This window comes from Ptiloglossa arizonensis, chromosome 7 (assembly GCF_051014685.1).
Source record: "Ptiloglossa arizonensis isolate GNS036 chromosome 7, iyPtiAriz1_principal, whole genome shotgun sequence".
Taxonomy (NCBI): domain Eukaryota; kingdom Metazoa; phylum Arthropoda; class Insecta; order Hymenoptera; family Colletidae; genus Ptiloglossa; species Ptiloglossa arizonensis.
The window spans coordinates 9204630-9224859 of NC_135054.1; the positions used below are offsets into that span (position 1 = coordinate 9204630).

The following is a 20230-nucleotide window of genomic DNA, read 5'->3' on the forward strand; positions in this document are numbered from 1 at the left end:
CTGCGGCCAGGTTATGACGAGAGCAGTTACCATTAAGGCATCATTGTTAAGACACCGAAGCACTCATTCTATTGTTATTATTTTTATTTTATTCATCTCTTGTGCTGTCTATACTATTACAGATTATATTTAATAGCAATACATGTTTCCCGTTTATATTACTCTGCACATGTATCTTTTTTTAGATGGTGTAAGAAAAACGTTAATAATATTGTTATAATCTTCAACTGTGTAGATAATATTGAGGCTCGCTTCGACAGAACAATTACTGAGAAGTAGTAGGGATAATTGGGTGTGGTAACTTAATGGATAAAAATTGTGACAACCTGAAAGACAGTACTATAGTACTTTTAACTGTTAGAAATAAGTATATTTATTGATCTTACATACGATATACTTAACATTCTTAAATTCATTAATTTTCACAATATTTAAATTTTAAGCAGATCTTTCAGATATGGGTTTTCCTGCATGTGTCCACGGTATTTATCCTTATACCTCAAACCAGTTACTTTAGTTGAACTTTTTGGGAATGCTGTTTTTCCATTAAACATAGTGTCCGTATCTGAAATAAATCATAATCATATTATACTATAGTATTTATAATATTATAAACTAGTTTATACTATTATAAACTATATGATAACTCATATATAGTAGCTCCAAAAAGTTGTCATAAATCAGATTAGTAACAAGTCTTCGAATCTGCACTATTCGAAAAATAATACTAATAAAATACATTCTCGAATAAAATACATTTTTAAAAATACCCAATGGTTTATTAAACGTTTTAATGCATTTAGTAAGCTTAACCAACGCACGATAATGTATTGAAGAAACTACTAATATTCTTCTTTCACAAATTTAAAATATTTTTTAATGTCGCTACCCTTCTTGCACTAATTGAAAATTCATTAAATATTTATAATACCAAAACTCAATGATACATTGAATAGTATCTACATTAAATAGTGACTATACATACACGTTTATGACAGAGTCAGTAACGTCACAAATATGTATGCGTAGCGTGCGAAGCTAGACGACCGCCACTTACCTACTGTTTCCGTAAACTCATCAGTGGTTCACAATCGATTTCTTCCAAGCTGACGTGGAGTCACCCTCGCTTCGCTCAGTGACGAGAGAAAAATTATTCCTACCTAAACCTAATTCGTGAAACTTAATACTATTTTAGTAATTACGAATTATGTTAAGGTAGAGCTAGTTTTTCCCTCATCGTTGCACGAAGCAAGTACGATTCCACACACCTACCCCGTATCACTTTTCGTTTGGTCCATTTATTATACATAGTTGATTACCACTGTTACCAGTCGTTGCGACGCCACGTGTTCATAGAAACAATAGATAAGTGACCGCTAGACACTTGCGCACATTGCCGCGCCCGCGTACGTCTAACAAAGAGAGTACAAGGTCTTCGGGTCATCGATTTAGTTTAAATTTTGTAGAATGATAGATTTTGCGCCTTTGTTAGTGAAAATATATGATTGTGTGGGTCACTATTTTATAATTTCTTAGATATTTGCGATTGAAGATTTACTATTCCTCAAATGTACTATTCGAAGTGATTACCACGTAATGGATTAAGCTTACGGCAATGGGTAGAGTTTCTATCCGTCAGACCTATGTGTTCGACTTTGGACACAGATGAATACCTTTTTTTTTTCAAGTATTTTATATTTTGTATTTTGTATCATTTTTTTACAAATGAAAACACATAATGAAGTTTAAATAAATTGCAAGTAATACGGTTTTGCTTACTATAAAATTGTAAGAGTATTGTTTGCTATAAAAAAAAAAAATGTATAAATTATCCTTAAACGTAAAAACTACAAATACGATCATTTATATAAATACTTATTATAAATTGGTTTTTTTTTTGTTCCGCGGTTTTATCGGTCGCTCATCTAGCTTCGTCGTACTTCTCGTCTTGCGTTTATACTAATTGTTCATATTAACGAAATTGATAAGGCCATTCGCGAGCGTCGAAATGAATTCTGTAGTCAGTCACGATCAGTCTTTCGATTCACAACCAACCATAGTATAGTTAAAATATATTCACAAGCTTCAACTTCACAATTAATCCAGATTTAACCCTTTTTGTAGGAAAAAAAATGATGAAATAGGATCTGGGTTAAGTCTGACGCGTAAAAACTCTAATCCATTGCCGCGAGCCTAATCTATTACATGGTAATCACACGAAATAGAAGTACATTTAAGAAATGGTAAATCTTCGATTGCAAATATCTAAAAAATTATGGGGGAGAGGCCCACATAATCATATATCTTCACTAACAGGGGTACCAAATTTACCAGTCTGCAAAATTTGAACTAAATCTTGAACTAAGGCAATCCGCATATATGTACATGCAGAGGAAAAAGTTATTCCAAATTTTGCCCTTTACAACAATATCAACAAGGGATCGAAATCAATAATTAAGCTAAATTTCTGAATAATTATCCTTTCTGTCTTCCTTAAATATGATTATCTCATCGCTATTATACTTTAATCACATTTTTGTCTCAAGAAATCTAATTTGCAAATTCAAATTTATGAAGCCAATCTTCGTTAAAAATACAATTATGTTTCCGTATTTTTCTACGAAAAAGATCAGTACTTGTACTTGCACCATTTGCATGACCTGTATCGAAAGTTTTATCTATTCTACTCATATTGCAAGTTCCAGTAAAATTACTTATTTGGTTTGGTTTTTGAGAATCAAGTTTGATTTTGTTAGAAATTAAGTTTTATAAACACAAACTCTGTTTATTTCATTAATTTTATAATGAAATATTATTATACTATATAAGATATTTCAAATCATTTGTATATAACTTTAGAGTTAAATTTAATACACTAAAATAAGAAAAAAGTTGATATAAACATATGTTCAGTATGACCTTGTTTTCAAATTACAGCTGTTTTTGCATTATACAGGAAATTGTTCCAAGTAGACACCTTTGGCTCAAATGCAGATATTGTTTGAATTCTGTGGCAACTCTCTTGAAGACACAATTGGAATAACTCAATGTTATCTACTAGGGTGTTGCAAACCACAAACTTTAGATCCCTCCACAAATAGAAATCCAGAGGATTTAAGTTTGGCAATCGAGATGGCTAGTTAACTAATCCTTGATAACAGTATTTTATTTGAATGAAATATGATTTTGTGATGTATTTGATATAGAACTGTAAAGGATTGGTGCTTCTTAAAATTGTAGCACCTAAAATTTCAGTAGTACTCTTTATACTAATTAATTAAACTTTAGGAATTACTATTGCATTGTGCCCATTTTCTAAAGATGCAGCTTTTGTAGTTTGCACAACATATATTGATCAGGAAAGAATAAAACTGTATATGATCTTATAGTAAAAGGGCATCACCCTCTTTCTTGGACCATTATTTAAAAACTGTGTAGTACCACATTAAAAATGATCACTAGCAAGAAAATGAGCTATATTAAAAGTCAACTTACCGGGATGGAACCGATTATAAGCATACTGAATATGCAAATTTTTTGGTAAGTCTAGATTCTTCATCATATCCAGTGGAGTAGAATTAGATACTGGCGTCTGATAGAATTCTTTTAAATCACCTAGAACATAAAACATATTTTAGAGTTTAGTATGTTTGAACAACATATTAGAATAAAATTGGATGAATTGTTGAAAATACAAATGATACTTCCAGCTAACTTATTTAACAACTACTTGTTATACAGAAAAATGTTTTAAACAAAAGTTGTAGAATATGATGTGGAGCTCATACTAGTATGATTAATATGCAATTTACTGTGTTTTTTTTATAGAGATATAAAGATTAATTTGAATTTGTCAATTATAATATATAATATATAAAATTTTATGTCTGCTAGTGAAAAAGATATGAAAAATTGAGTAAAAAACTATAAGGATGTATGGACCTGGAAACTAACAATTATCAAGATATTATGTTTCAATATGATGATAAACTTTTGTGAATGTAAAATTTATACTCTCCAAACACCATGCCTCTAGATTACCTCCATTCAAAGTATTTCAAAGAAAGTCTACCTAACCCAAACCAGTGACACCCAAAGATACGAGAATCCATATTATTACAACATGTAATGTTGTAAATCACAAAACATTTGAATATGTGTTATTAGTACTTATTCAAAGAGTATGCACATGTGTTGATCATTTTGAGCATTTTTTACATTAAACATTATTTAAAGAATATCTCAGTAAGTGATAGTTTCTAAACCCATATATCCTTATAGTTTTCTACTCAATTTTTTCATTCATTTCATTCATTCACAAAGTCAAATTTTATACATTATAATTGAAAATTCAAGGTAATCTTCATATCTCAATAAAAAAAACAAAGTAGAAATAACCAATTATAGCAGTGTGTTGACCACTTTATATTCTACAACTTTTGTTTGAAACCTTTTTTCACGTAACAAATGGTTTTCAAATAATGTAACTGATAGATCTTGGTGGACAAGCTAATACAATTCATAAATTGTAATACACCTCCTGAAACTGTGATTAAATACCCATGACTTATTAACAAATACGCGTGTAATTCAAATGACTCTTTTAACATAATTTATTATTACTTATGTTTTCCAAACTTAAATTACATGAAAATCATATCCATTTGTAATATTCTTCCAATGGTTTGCCAGAATTACAATTGTTTCAAATACCATTTAGATTCACAAGGCAGATGGATATTATAAGTGGAAATAATTCTCAAAAATCAACTTGATAAAATACAATTTCATAATTAAGTAACTATAAGCAATATATTAGAAAAGAACCTTTTTATTGAGAAATAAAACTGGTACAGCTAATACAAATAAAATTAATGAATAATTAGAAATAAGTATTGTATAATAAAATTGTATGAAAGAAAAAAAGTAGTGCAGATAATAATGTTACAACATTTTCTTAAGTTTTTGACACTAAAATTGCTAAAATATTAAATTTAGAAAAAGAAAATGATATATGTGTATATAGTTATGTACTGCTGGCCAAATGTTTGAAACTACTACACAAAAGAAATATTACACACAGTTATGTGATTACCTATTGAAGGATATTGATAGAAAATTAATTTTTTTTATTATTTTGAGCAGTTTACTATGTATTGACAAGGATACATACAGTTCACATACAAGTCAATGTTATAAAATAATTTTGTGCCAGTACATCCTTAAAGAACTTCTTCATCAAAAAATATCCTTCTTTGAATTTCTTTACAACCTGAACAATTTTAGATATCCATTGAATTAATTTTTCAATTATCTTTTAAGTAATGTTCTTCTAACATACATTTAGTAGTTCCAGAAGTATTGTTTTGTTAGTATTTCCCAATTGTCTAATATACACTTTAAGAGGATTAACTACTTATACTAATATTTTGTAAATAAAACTGTAAGAGTACACAGACAGAGAATAGTAATAGTGTAATCTGTATTGTCCATTTTTAGATGCAGATTAAAACAACAAAACCATTAGGCTCACCTTCCAGTAATTGTACTATAAAATATAATAATGAATAAGATAGTTCCAAACTTTTGGTTGGCAGTGTATACACAAATATGCAGATAAATTGAATAATGTAGTTTCAATAATTCAAAGTATTTGATATGAAATCAAATCAGTCTTAAATTGCCAAAACTTCTGAGTAAATGCAATTAATAAAATAAAATATAAAATTCTTATTTATGTAAAATTTGGATCAGAGAAATAGATATAATGGAGAGTTGAATTATTGAAAATTGCTTTGTATAAATAGTCAAAACAATGAAAATTTTTTAAACAACTATTAAAAAATGCTTACCAATTGTTTCAATATAGCATAATGTAGAATTTGGTATGGAATGTTGAAGTACCTCCTCACATGCTATGAAAAGATTGAAACGTTGCAACGGATCATTAAGTTTCGTTTCATTGTTTATTGAAATTGCTTGCTCGTCACATATTTTATTTATTTGATCAGATACATTCTTAGGAGGATTATATGAATCATAACTTCTCAGAAATCTGAAATAAGTAGAGCAAGATATATTTTTATTTTGTTTGAGACTTATTAAAAAATTGATAATGATAATATTAACATATCTTTGAAAATAAATATTCTAACACTTTCATTGTACTTTAAAAGAATAAATATTTATATTTTTTATTAGATTATTTTATCCAAATTATAATTTTGAAAAATTCAAAATTCTTAAAATTCGTTTATTGTACTTACTCATGCATTTTTAGAATTTTTCATTTGTCTTTATTTTTTTTTTAAAATTAAGTTTAAACAAATTTTTCTATTTTACATACCAATACAATTATTGATATTATTTGATTCTTTTTTATTATACTTATCAATTTTTATCTTAACGTAACAAAAACTTATGTGAAAAATTTTGAATATGCGTTAATTCTTACACTCGAAAATAGTGTTTTTTTATCCTGTGCAATTAAATATTATAATAATTACTAGGTTACAATTGCATTTAGAACATAAGTTAATTTTGATTATTAAATAATAAAAGTTTTACACAAAGAATTATTGTTTATCAACATTAAAAATTTGTATACATAAATATCCACAAACGTCAGTATAAAAAAAAAATTAAATACTTAAAACATTAATATTATAAGACAGTATGAAAAAGAAAATGTGTTAACTATACATTTTTTTCAGTTATGCATTATCGAGGATAAATGAAATTTAATATTTAATTAATAGTTAATAAAATTAAACACGTTAAATTTATCCAATAAAACCGTAGTCTTATTATATCTAAAATTTCACTTCTGTTTTACCATAACTGTACCAAATTTTGAAAATATCGATTTTACGAGAGGTACTTATTTCGTAAAAGATGTATTTCGATAAAATACGAAATATTATAATTTTAACTTAGAAATTGTTTACAAATGCAATATTAATCATTGTTACATTTTTTACCTAAAAATATAAAAAACCTTCCTTTTTCTAATTATACTTTCTTTTTATTGTTAACACGATTGTAATAAGTATTAATAAGAGATACAGAATCAATAATGAGAATGAAAATCATTTTGCAATTATCACAGAACGTTTTACAGAAATTGTACATTTAATTAATTCTCGATATTGTTAATACGCGGCTTTAAAACTATTCTTTTGTTTTTGGTCATTTGGTTCTTAAATAAATTAGCAGACAAATATTGATAAAAAAGTTATCAGTAACAGTAAATTAATTTTTTTTATTCTTTACAAGCGACATAACATATCAGAGTTGATTAAGCAGTAAAAAGTAATTTTATCGTTTTTGTTTAAACCTTCTAAAGTGTATCAAATTTGTATTTCTTTTTGAAGTGACTTTTGTAACTATTGAGGTTACTTTATATCACATCTAGTGAAACAAACATGTACAATTATTAATTTTATATTCTTTGATTTTTAAATTTGGTTTTAAACGATTATCAGTCAAACACGTATAAAATACCTACGAATGTTTTTACTCAGCGAATACGATCAAGAACAAACAATAGAAAGAATTCCATAGAAACATGTCTTACGACATGTTCACTTTTTTAAATTGCATAAAATCTGCAAAAGAGTAATTATTTTAAAAATAAATACAACGACAAATTAATATTTGTGGCTTAATATTCACGAAGAAACTATGTAGATAGAATCAAGCTACTGTACAATGATGATATTAAACTCAACGTTTTTTTTTCAGTATATTATTTAATTAATGTCTTATTTATTTTTGTATCATAAATAATTTTATGCATAGTGTTCCTCTACATGCCACATTGAAAATATGCATTCGTAACATAGTTCTTCATAAAGCAATTGATTCTCTTACTGTTCTTAACAATGTAATTCATTTTCTACAAACTATAAACGCGAATTGTCCATAAGTTACGTTAAATATTTAACCATGACCCTGGAAAACAATCCGAAAACAGAATGATTTGTAAAAATTTAAGTTTTTGCCTTTTTGGCGAAAGATAGCAGAATATAACCACTTTAAGAATCTAGAAAGTTGAATTCCGTAGTTGGGGTTAAGATCACCTATTATAAATATGACTTCGACTATTATAAATAAAAATATTGTGGACACATTGTATTGTTGAGTGGATTCTAAATGTAAGTGACTGACAAAGAAGTCATTAATTTTCAATTTTCCAGTTATTTTTCGTAACATTTTTGATTGTATTGTTTAAAGAAAGTTGTATCTACTAGCAGGTAGTTTATAAAATAGCCTCCGCAAATATTTCATAGTTTTCTCCTGAAAAATAGCAGGGATGTACTCTTAATGGTACTACTAGTTTTTTGAAAACTATCTTTGCCGATAACCATTGATTTCGCACATTGCAAATCAATATTATTTCCTCTAGATTATCTCAACACAACTCGCGCCAAACTTTTCATACAGTGTACAAGATTTCGGTTACTGGAGGAAACGCGGCAAGCAAGGCTTCCTTTAGAAGAGGAGGGTAATGGAGCGACGGGGAAGGGAAAGAGAAGGGACAAGATCGATGTCCAACGACCGTACAGTGGTGCCCTCAGTTGTATTTTCTCAGGAACAGTTATGGCTAATATTGGCCAGGAACGAAATCGAGAATGAAAAAACCCTGTGACTATGAAAATTTTTAGTATTCTCACAAAAATTGTTTTTGAAATTGAAATTATTATAGTTATTTGGTTAAATTCATAAAATTCGTTAATTTTGCTCATACTATAATGGGTTAAAAAAGAAATGTAAGCATACAAATTTTTGATGTCTCGTTATGTTTTTAACAACTCTTAAAATATATTTAGGGAAAATTAATTCGTTGAGAAAATCAGAGTTGTCTCATTTTTCTTTTTGTACGTGTGTAACTTAATCTACACAGCTGCCTACAATGATTTGTAAATGTTAATTACAAGACAAAGAGATTTGATATACGAAACGGGTGTTCTCAATAAAAACTGGCACAACCAGAGAACAAAAATATATTGAGATTTAATTATCTTCTACACTCTGTTTTTGTCGTAAATGTATTTAACTTAATGACCTTACTTAAATTAACAATTATATGCACGAACTATGGTATATACTTAACAAATACAATTCAAAAATTATAAATTTCATTTGTATTTAATAAAATGTATAGAGCTACATTTTTTGCTTTAAAATAAATTCGTAAAGTAAATACTATGTTTTGAAAATAAAAAATATTTTAAAGTTACACAGTGGAAGACAATTCTCGTGATCAATGGAAAGTCTCATATAGCGGTACAAAAGGGTACGGTCAGCCGTTATGTCACACGTAAAGGTGGAATCCAATTCAGCATATAGATATTCACAAATCTGAATCTATTCAATGCTTACGTATAATTTTGTTAGAATTATCTGGCACTTCAAAGAATAATTAATATTTTGTTTTATATACTTGCATAGTACTTGGTAAAACACAATTGATATTAAAATAAAACGATAGCACGTTCGGCCCAAAAATAAAAATAATCTAAATTTAGTAATTAAAAATTTTATTTAAGTGCTTCAACCTATTTAAATTTGTATTAATTATACAATATGATGTATAATAATTCAATATTTGTGGGAATGTAATGTTCCATTATTTATGCTATTAAATAGTAGCATTATATTAAAGTAAAATAGTTCTAAAAAGGTTTCCATCAATTTCGATTTCATTTTGTCGTTATATTAATATTTTTCAGAGTCCACGTTAAAAAATTCAAATATATTCTATTAGATCATAATTCTACTTTTAAACATAATAATTCTATTTTTGCTAACAGTATATAGTAAATTATTCAAACATTTCCTGTCAGGTTTGGATATTGTTTGCGATATTCTTGATCCCATCCCTAGTCACATGTATCTAGCGAATAATGAGTTGCACAAGAGAGTCGAACAGGGGCACCGGGAATGCAAGCGTCTGCCCTGAGAAGCTGTCAAATCTGGTAGCTCATTGGCTAGCATCAGAAGGAGAGGTGGCAAACGGCAATATGGCCATAGTGTATCCTCTGCCAGTTAGTAAGCGGTGCGACGTAAAGCGTATATTTCGATCGAATTCGTACGTGAGCTAACTAACTTACTTACCCTTTGCAAGAAAGAGACTTCTGCTCATTTTCAAAGGTGGCCCTCACGTTCTTGACGCGTTTTTTGCTCTTGAAGCGCGTTATATTATATCGCAGGCTTGTCTGTAAAATGACGGTGGTCTCGTTAGTGCGCGTTGCATACAAATTGAATTTTCGAACTCCCGGCCAGGAATGTTTTGTGATAGTGGTGATTAAAAGGTGCACGTGAAGTGTTCACACTAACCGTGTTTACGGCAAGGATACGGGATGTACTTTTCGATAGATTTGCGAGTAAACCATGCCTGATGAGCGCCGCCATCTTCTTCCTCGTCGTTGAAGCGAACTGCGCGTGTGAGCGGTAGGGGGCACCTCGGGCGGCTGCGCTTGTTGTTTCCCATCGTCCGCCATTTTACGGTCGCCATTGAGAAGTGAAAACCCTCCTAAATGTTCTCGAATAATAGCGGCCTCGCCGTGTGATTTTCGGGGCTGAGAGAGGCGCGTCGCCGCGAGAAGTGTTGCTAATGAGTGTACGGCTTACGATGGAGAAGCCATGACGCATCCGTCGCATCAAACAAACGGCGCTAGCCTGGAGGACTGCCACACAAATTTCTTCGCACTGGTGAGTGATCAGTGAGCCCACTCTTCACAAGAGTCGGAGCGCATACCTTCTCCGTGTTTGAAGTTTTGAACATACGGGGTTTTAGTTTTGCTAGACGGAAACTAGTTGTCCAACGACTGCTTAAAGGTTCTGTATAACGTCGTGAGTATAAGTCGCCCGGGTTAACCTATATATCGGAGAATTCCCGTGGGCAGTACTCGATCGTTCGTTGTCGACGTCGGTGTTGTGTATCGCGGCACTCCCCTCCCCTCCCTGCTGCCAATGGAGTATATACATCATGTATATGTACATATAGTATATATATATATAGTTGTATATACGTATATACATTTTTGTATGTACGTATATATGTGTGTGTATATATGCGCGCGCGCATACACACGCACGCGCGCACACACACAGAGTGTATATATACACTTGCGTGTGTATGCGCGTCAGTACGATTTGAAGTTTGTTATGCGACCCAATGTCATGCCTGATTCATGTCGGCCCTGAGTTTTCCGCGCGTGAGAGAATTAAGGAGGTTGCAGCAGGGCCGAGAACCGGTAGCAGTTGCATCTATCCTTTGATCGGAGTGAATATGGTTCGATTATTCTTGCACGTTGTGTTTCTGTGCTGCTGGTGATCTTTCGAGAAACTGTTGAAAACGCAACGCTTTCGTCTCTTTTCTCGACGGATAACGAGATCGTTCCTTGTAACATTCCTTTCGCCTTTCGACGAAGCCAGAAAACTGTGTCAGACATTGTTTTCACCGTTCGAAAGTCCTTGTCTGTCCTGGTCCGGCGAGTCTAGGAACACCTTTTCGTTGAACCCGACGAACCTCGAACGAGACTGTGTATACATGCCAATTTATCGATGTAGATAGACTCTACACATTTCTACCTGTATACAGGATGTTTCGAAAATAGAGGCGACTGAACGTCAGGAGCGTACCCCTTACTCCATTTTGAGGAAGAAGAAAGTTCTGTGAACATCGATTGAGAAAATGTTTTTCTGTCAAGTTGATTTCTACGAAGTTTTTGAAGAACACCTGAATTGTTCGTGTGTCATTTATAATTGAGATACGCGGTTAAGTGTAGTTCATACACAATCGAGTTTTGGTATATTTAATCGTTTATGAATACTGTTCGAAATATTTTCGAGAGTAGTTATGTAGTTTCTCATAATCTTTCACGACGAAATATGAATGATAAGTGTATAGTATATTATTTTTTAAATATAATGGCCGGTTAGAAGAAGTTGTGAATTTATGTATTCTGTCTGTTCCCACGAAATGATTACATTCCAGTTTGATATTATTTCAAAACAATAGTGCGTCATGTGTACAAATTATTTCAATTAAATTAAATTATCTATTGTAGACATCGATTTTCGATAGATATTTTTCAAACATATGGTAAAAGACTTTACTGGATATTGCTTTCAATTTGTGATTAAATATAAAACTTATTACAAACAAAGCAATATTCTATTAATTACAGTAGAGTATGCCTATTCAAATATATAAGTTGGTAAAATATGACAAATTTCACTTATCGACAAATTAACAACAAAAGTATGAAATCATTTTTGAGTGTCCTTGGTGACTATGAGTGCCCAGAGTGAAGCATGTCTCGTTTAAGTGAAAAATACATTTATTTTAATAATGAAGATTTGTAATTGAAATTCGTCAGGAAAACGTTTTGGAGCTTGTGCTAAAGAGTTTTCTTTTTTCTCTAGAAGATGTGGAATATGCTTTGAACGTTTTCTCTCATCTTTTTGACCGTGCAGTATGCACGCGGGTAACGCACACATGTACTCATCATCGTTATAACAGCGAGCAGACACATTTTTCTGTTTTAGTCACATTTGATAAAAAATGTGCAGCTCTGAATGGACTTGTGGTATTTGTCTTTTTTTGATTCGTGAACTAGTCGTTCTTAATCGTAGAAGGAAGGAATTTTCTTTAATTATTTTATGCGAATATTTTAGTCGAAATATTATTGAAATAACAGTTAACATGTCCGCAGTTGTCGCGATACAGTGCATTAGAACAATACTTTACGATAATGTCCATTGATCAATTACAATTTTGATTATTTTAATTATTTCTTTTCGGGTGCTTTTCATCGCGTTACGTCTTAAAAATTTAGGGAAGTTGAGTTATTCGTTGTTTCAGTCCCCTGTTAACGGTTGTGGGGAAAACTATTTGCTTTCATTTTGGCTTGTCTCGTTGCTTTCCCCGATGAAGTTGCTTTACGTTCATGATAGTTCGTCCTCCTGCTGTTCCGTATGAATTCATTATGAAAAATAATTCTAAAGCTTCCTTTAAGAGTCTATAGAGTGTTGACTAATTTCGAAACATCGGTATTTCTATAAATATAATATTTCCAGATTAAATCTAATTATGATGTCATTTGATATTTCGATGTTCTATATTATTTTAAATAACATTATTTTGCATACGCGACATTGTTTATCTCGACATTAAAATAAATTTTAATCGAAATGTCACTTTCCTTAGGAGTTTTCTGTTTTTGATTTTATATTTTTTTTTTCTTAAGAGATTTTTATGGTAATTAATTCAAAGTCGTTTTTTACAAATTTATTTTATTTTATATTAACGTTAAAGCTTTTCAATAAGTAATCAAAGTGCAATACCTGTTTTAAAATAAGGCAGTATTAATACGTGCCTGCAATACAAAGTTTTCTGTGTCTAAAGTAAAAAAATTAATAAAGTAAAGAATATTTTATTAAGTTTTATATATATATTCTTCATTTTTAATTGTTACTTATCATTTATATATTTTATTTTATATTATTTAATTAATTTATATTTTATTATATTACAATTTCAATTCTTCTGTGATCGTTTGAGATTCGTCGAATATTATTAGAAACTTCACGCGATTGATATATATCGTTTTTCTATTGAGAAAAACAGCGAAAAATGTCGAATAGGATAATTCGTTGCAGTTTTTGTATAGAGTCGCATAATCACGTTGTATTCACGAATAAAATTTAAGTTGCACAGGTGAGGTAGGGGCAATGCACGGATGCAGTGGTTCTCACTTACGACGTATTTGAAAATACGAATATTTAGTAAATATAAAATTTCTCAATCGAATAAATTACTAAACAAAAATATTGATTGTTTTACGTAAAAATCTTTCCAAAAAGAAATTGCGTAATAGATTGTACATGTTTAATAATTTTTTTTGTCAGTGATAATTGCACATTACTCTGTTATAATTTTTATTGTATAAATAACACGAACGATGAAATAAAAATTTTCCTATCTCGTGTACGAAATGTGTGGTGTAGCTCTTGTAGCATTACTGATACAAATTGCAATAAGGAACTGTGTTAGTGCAATAATAAGAGGAGCGTGAACTTCCTTCTTCGTTGACGTTGGAATGACTGAAATGCACGCAGTCACGTAGCCTTCTACATTTTATATGGGATTCCATACTGTTATTTTCCTCAGAATGTAGCACAGAGAAATCTGTTTTTCGTATTGGTAACGACATTCGAATATACATATAAATCAATATTTTCACAGTTAATAAAGTTTAGTTTCTTTTCTTTATGTAATAAAAACTTTGACCTTGTTTAACGATAGTAATCGATTGTTGATATTGTTAAATCTATTTTGTAAATTATTTCACATTTTGGTTGTCAGTGTTCAGTACACAACTTTATAATAGTTATCTTAAATTTCCGTTGATTGGAATATTTCCTTTTACAATAAAAATTTTACTTCGAACAATTGGAAATTTATGCATTGTGCACAAAACTTGATGAAAGTTTTGAAAGATTGGCCCAATTAGTTGTAAAATGTTGAGAAATATACTGTAGCTTGTAAATTGTAATAGAATGAAAAAGAAACATTATTTTTGCTAACAATCGTATACCAGGATTGCAATGTAATAAAAATTCATGAGACAAAGTAGACTTGTCAATTTAGAGTTCACTTTGATCTGAGTTTTAACACCGAAAAATTTGCAAATATCATTTAATATTTTTTACTAAAAGGACTCCATTTTGTTTATAAATTACATATTATATATGTAATGCATTCAATTGCACCAGTGTCTGATTTATTTTTACAGATACCTCGATAGCTTGTCATTAATAATTCTTTAGTAAACTAAACTAATCGCAAAGGGGTATATTGATATATTAATTATGCAGCTATGGTTGCTTAGTTCCATAACTATTAATTTTTAACGCGATATCATATAGGTATAACTGATAATTAAATTAATAATCGTATAAGAAGTTGTTCAAAGAATTCTATCGTATAATTCTTTCATTAATATTTACAGTAAAAATTTAACGATTTTACTTCTTAACCCTCGGCTAAAGGATTCATTTTGATCCACGTTACGTTTATATTATAACTGCGAAACGACAGCTGTAAACGTTGACCTGCTTTTGTGCTCGTTATAAAGCTTGCAATAAAAAAAAAAAAAAATAAAAAATGTATAAATGTGATAACAGAAAACTTGAAAGAAAATCCATATATTCGATTGCGAATTAATAAAATCTAGGTTTCGCTCAGAATATATCCGGAGCCCTTTTGTTCTATCGGTAAGACGATTCGAGGGTTACTATACTGTAAGATTATTGAATGCTTAAACATTTGGAGTTACACGATGGCAATCTTTGAATTCGTTATTGCGCAATTAATGTCAAGATAGTCGAACAGTTTTAGCCGTGTCTCACGGTCTACGGTTAAACGGTTTCGAAGTCGCGATCCTTGAGTTGCATTGAATTTTATCCATGTCTGATCGAATAGAAAAATTCTGTGAATTCTATGAAAGAACGGCGTTCCGAGGTCAGCGTCAAGCAAAAGTGGTGAGCTAAAACCGAGCGGTGTGTAAACTCTCTTGTAGTCTTAACACGTCACGTCCTCGCGGTGCAAGGCTTTCACCTAGGCTGGTCAAGCCCCCCTCGGCTTCTCCTGTTTCCTTCCACAGAGCACCAGTTTCAGCATAATCTAGCTGAGTGACTTCGTCGACGAAGAAGCCGCGTGCCTCGCGTATCTTACACGAAGAATCACCAGAACGAGAACGAAGAGTGTTCTTTTCATAATTCTTCAATTACGAAATATTTTTCATTTCCGTTTCGATCTTTTCTCAATCATTCAAAAGTGCCCAATCGACAATCGCTATCAGCCCGATCGAGTTCGAAACACTTGAGAGATGTACGTACTGTCTAGTAGAGATAAATTCTCGCGTACCGTGAAATATTTCGATTAAATAAAAGCAAGTACGTACGCTCTAGGTTGTGTTCTTTTCTAAATTGAATAGAAAGTTTTCTTGTATTTATTTAACGAATGCATAATAGGAAGTTGCATTTACTACATTTGTATCAAAGATCGTTCCTTAGGTTTTGCGAACAAAAGTTGAGAAATTTGTCGAATTTGAGTTCACGGGACTCGTTGATAGCTTTCGCATAACACAAGTATAAGTTCATCGTATTAATAAAGTTAACAATACTCAAGAACATCAAACCAATGCGACTACGGTTAGATGTATCAAGTTAAAGTAATTGTTAACTGTTTAAAAATCTTTAACGTAAGTTTAGGATGCACAGTATTGTACAAACATACCATTTCTTTTATTTTGCATAAATAAATATTAATAAATTCACTCAGGGTAGGTGAGTGTGAGTGACCCTTCGCCACGTGGGGCTGACGACGAATTTCGGCGAGAAAACGGCGAATTTCATTCCCTTATGAGATTTGAAATTGTTGTATTCTTCGTTGTATGAATTTTCAGGAGAATCGCATCAATGGGAACACGACCTTATTTGGGAATATTTATTTTCATTTACACCTATTAATTTCACAATGCCTGCAATACTGTTGCTCAAAGTTTGCGAGTATAGGAGCCATAAACGTAATAATTCATTCCACGATGGAGTTGAAACGTTAATCGCATGGCAGCGCTTTGCTGGCATTCAATACAGCCGGTTCTACATCCTCGCACACTTTATAATGATCGTTCAAACGGTTGTATCAACGGTAGTAGTCAAATTATTGTATGGAAAATCGTTAAGTGGCTTCCATTAGTCCGAATATAGTGTTCGGAGACATTTTTAATGGAAAAATCTTATTAGTTCATGGGTATTGCTCTCACGAAGATGTACACTACCGGTGGAAAGTATCCGACCACTTTCCTCTTTTTTTTTTCTAGTAACGTTAGATTTACCAAACAGTCAAAATGACTGTTTCCAACTATTTTCATAATGAAATTTGCTCTAAATTCCATAGCATGTTTTTCAAAGACGTCGTGACTGTTTTTATCCTACACGTGTGGTTAATTTGAAAAATTCCTCTTGCTCTTCAACGATTGGTTTTCTTTTAGATGCATATAAGTTATACCTTAATATTCAGAAATCTGTCGGTAGTTCCAGTGTTAATGCACTTTAACATAGTTGAAAGTTATGATAATTTGACTTATAAAATTGACCCTTGTTTTCATACCTGTTTATACCATTCGGGAATCCCACAAACCTTAATTAGGATTATTCTATGGAAGAGATGCAGTTCAGCTATATGAGCGAGGATAAAGCCTTATCGAGTGCTGGTATTTAAATTTCGGTAACTTCTAGGGCAAGTAATCGAGGGTAATTGTTATCTGAGTAATATAGACCACATTTTATTCAAAAAGTTAGTATAAATAGAGATATTGAATTGATATTGAAGTGATAGAAGGTAATGAATTAAAATAGTATAAAAAAAAGAAATCGTATTTTCAATGAGAATCAAATTTAAGAGAAGTTTTTACCGTAGCTGATGAGCCACAGCTTCTCTTAGAATAAGAATGTTGTCATAAGTATAGTATAGTCTTACATTATATCACAGGCTCGTGACTGGATGTACGACGTGTGATGTAGGCGAAATTTGATCGCTATTGTTTCATACAATAATACAAATTTGTGTTTATTAGGGATCGGAGTAAGAGAAACAATAAAAACGAATAAGATGCAGTCAACATTTGACTAAAGTGTTTCATATGTGTATACAATGATAAATAAAACTGAATGAACTACTATACGAATTTTTTTCACCGTATGGATAAACTTTTCCAAACATGTTGATATATCTCAAAAGTACATTGTAACATTATATTACAAATAATGAAACAGTATATGAAAGTTAGCTTTCTCTGCTGTCTATCAAGGCCACTTAATGTTTGTTTACATATTTAACACAGATCAGTTGTACTTAGTTCTGCACTGCTCCCTAACTGACTTGTTTACAGATCCGTAACCGGTTGTTAATGTATTATTCAGCACTAGAAAATTTTGCTGGGTTTATTTAATACGCAAAAGAGTTTGATTCGTGTATCGTTTTATTGACATTACTAGATAAGATACCTATTTTTGAATATGAAAGCAATACAGATATTTGTGAAAAACAAAAGAATTTCGAAGCTAAATTTTAATTTGTCTACGATAAAAATTGCAAATGTGTGCGCTGTTAATCAATCTTTAATACAAAAGATTGAAAAAAAAAACATTGTTCCAACGTTCCAGCATCTTTCAGAGATAGAACAAAATTATTAACGTAATAAAATATATTGTTAAGTCGGTTCATTTAAATTGTCGGATACTTCAGTGCATCTATGGTTGCAAATTGATCATAATGCAACGAGAAAATCAATATGTAAATGACCAATGATGGGCGAAAAGCTCGTTTATATTTTACAGAAAATGCATAAAACAATTGAACCATTGATCATTGGATGGTAGATAGAGTCTGTTACTGAAAAAAGAGGGTAAAAATCTCGAAATTCAACATATAAAATAAATATAAAAATATGGTGATGGTTCCACCATGATGTGGGGTGAATAAATTCATTCTTCACTGATATTTGAAAAAAATAGTGCAAAGAAAGTCGATAAAGACAATGAATGTCTTAGGAATGCTTATGTTTGTAAAATCGATTCAAAACTGGTCTTTTAAGAATTTACAAACCTTTAACTATTTCGTTGCCGAATTTTTGTTCGTTTTAAAAAAATGTAACGTTTTTTACTTCACGTTTTTGAACGTTTAAATGTACTTACCGGTCATACTTACGAACGACTCATTGCTCAAACTCTTACTCTAGTCATTATTCATGAATAACGTACCTTTACGCGTGCACAAGTGTACTGGCTTATTTTTGCTTTTATTACACTCGATGTTCGCACGAAGTCTCAAACGAGCGTTTGCTTTTACACTCGTCACGTTATCCAACAGCTCGGTGTTGTGGTTGATGTGTTTGTGCGACTACTGTCGTTACGAATGGATTTAGGTTTTAGGCTGCATACAGGCGTATGCAACATAACAAGCAACAAAGCAGTTAAAGTCTGGTGCACACGTAATTCTTACAAACGAAACCCGAGAACATCAATCAACATCCTTTCTCAATGGCCGAAACTTAGGAATGGGAATATTTACTAAATGATAGATATATGGTGAATTTACAAGTGTCAACGATCACGTAAAATATTAATTTTAAACAATTTTTTAGTATATTTTTGTCAGAGTAGTATTAACGTAACGCATCTTATTTCGTATTATATCTTCGCCTATTAATGGATCGACGAGACTTTCTCAGCGAAAATGAGACTAAATTTGACAAAATTGGACAATTTTTATTTATATTTACAAGGAGCAATTGAAAATTAAAATACTTTAAGTGTAACTTAAAATTGTCCAAAAGACGTTGGGTTTAGTATCATTTTTTCATTAGGAAAGTCTTACCAAGATATTGATGCTGTTTGAATATATAATAAAAAAATAAGGAAATCAGTGTTTTGCACTAGTGGTTGATAAATAGATACACGTGGCCTCGCTTTGAAGTTTCGGCCAACAGCTGAAGATACGTCTGTAAAAACTACTAGATTGTTCAATAAGTTTTATCGAACGACAAAACTTATTGAACAACCTATTACAATTTTGGTATCGATCAAGCAACAGTTTAAGGTATTACCGGACATACATAAATTTTGATTCTTTATACCGAACACCACGCTTTCAGCATTAACTTCAACAAATGTGATATGAAATTGCCACTTGTGCCACTTTCATTTATAGAGGTTCAAATAAATTCAATTATGGCTATAAGCAGTTTCAGAGATAACAAGCAGCTGTATATTAACGTTTAAATTAAAAACTTCAAAGATTTCGTGGACAGTTTACGGAATAACTGACCTATATGTACTTACTTGTCGTTATTCGTCATACATCTGCTATAGCTCTAATGGGTCTTTCGATAATTGTTAAATATTAAAAATTTTATACAATACAAATAAGAGTGTACAATAGAATACTACAATAGTACGATAGTGATTAATTTTCAAAATACGAAATTGTTTTTATTTACAAATCATTATTTCAATACCATTATCATTGTTGCCATTGCATTTGTCACATTTCTTTCTTTCTGTTAAATTTTGAGGCTCCAGGGCGATCAACTATACAAAATTCATCAGATATCAACCTTAAAAAGTTACTAATTATGTTAAAACTTTAGAC

At 31.0% G+C, this 20230-nt stretch overlaps 2 protein-coding genes across 6 annotated transcripts in view; one reads left to right on the top strand and one right to left on the bottom strand.

Moving 5' to 3' along the window:
• Positions 1-345: 345 nt before the first annotated feature.
• Mrpl50 (mitochondrial ribosomal protein L50) lies at positions 346-10501 on the bottom strand. The gene is made up of 5 exons (XM_076317093.1): positions 10342-10501; positions 10120-10220; positions 5853-6055; positions 3496-3615; positions 346-565 (listed from the first exon to the last, which is right to left on the bottom strand). Exons 1-5 carry the CDS (start codon positions 10414-10416, stop codon positions 432-434), a joined length of 633 nt encoding a protein of 210 aa, XP_076173208.1. The 5' UTR covers positions 10417-10501; the 3' UTR covers positions 346-431.
• The window catches only part of Skd (mediator complex subunit skuld), a 72014-nt gene continuing 61804 nt past the window's right edge, over positions 10021-20230 (top strand). For all 5 annotated transcript variants that reach the window (XR_012992825.1, XM_076317084.1, XM_076317086.1 and 2 more), the window contains exon 1: positions 10021-10716. Coding sequence is in view for 4 of the 5 variants with exons in the window: in XM_076317084.1 (XP_076173199.1) it covers positions 10648-10716 (69 nt within the window). In the remaining variant the exon portion in view is untranslated. The remainder of the gene's footprint in view (positions 10717-20230) is intronic.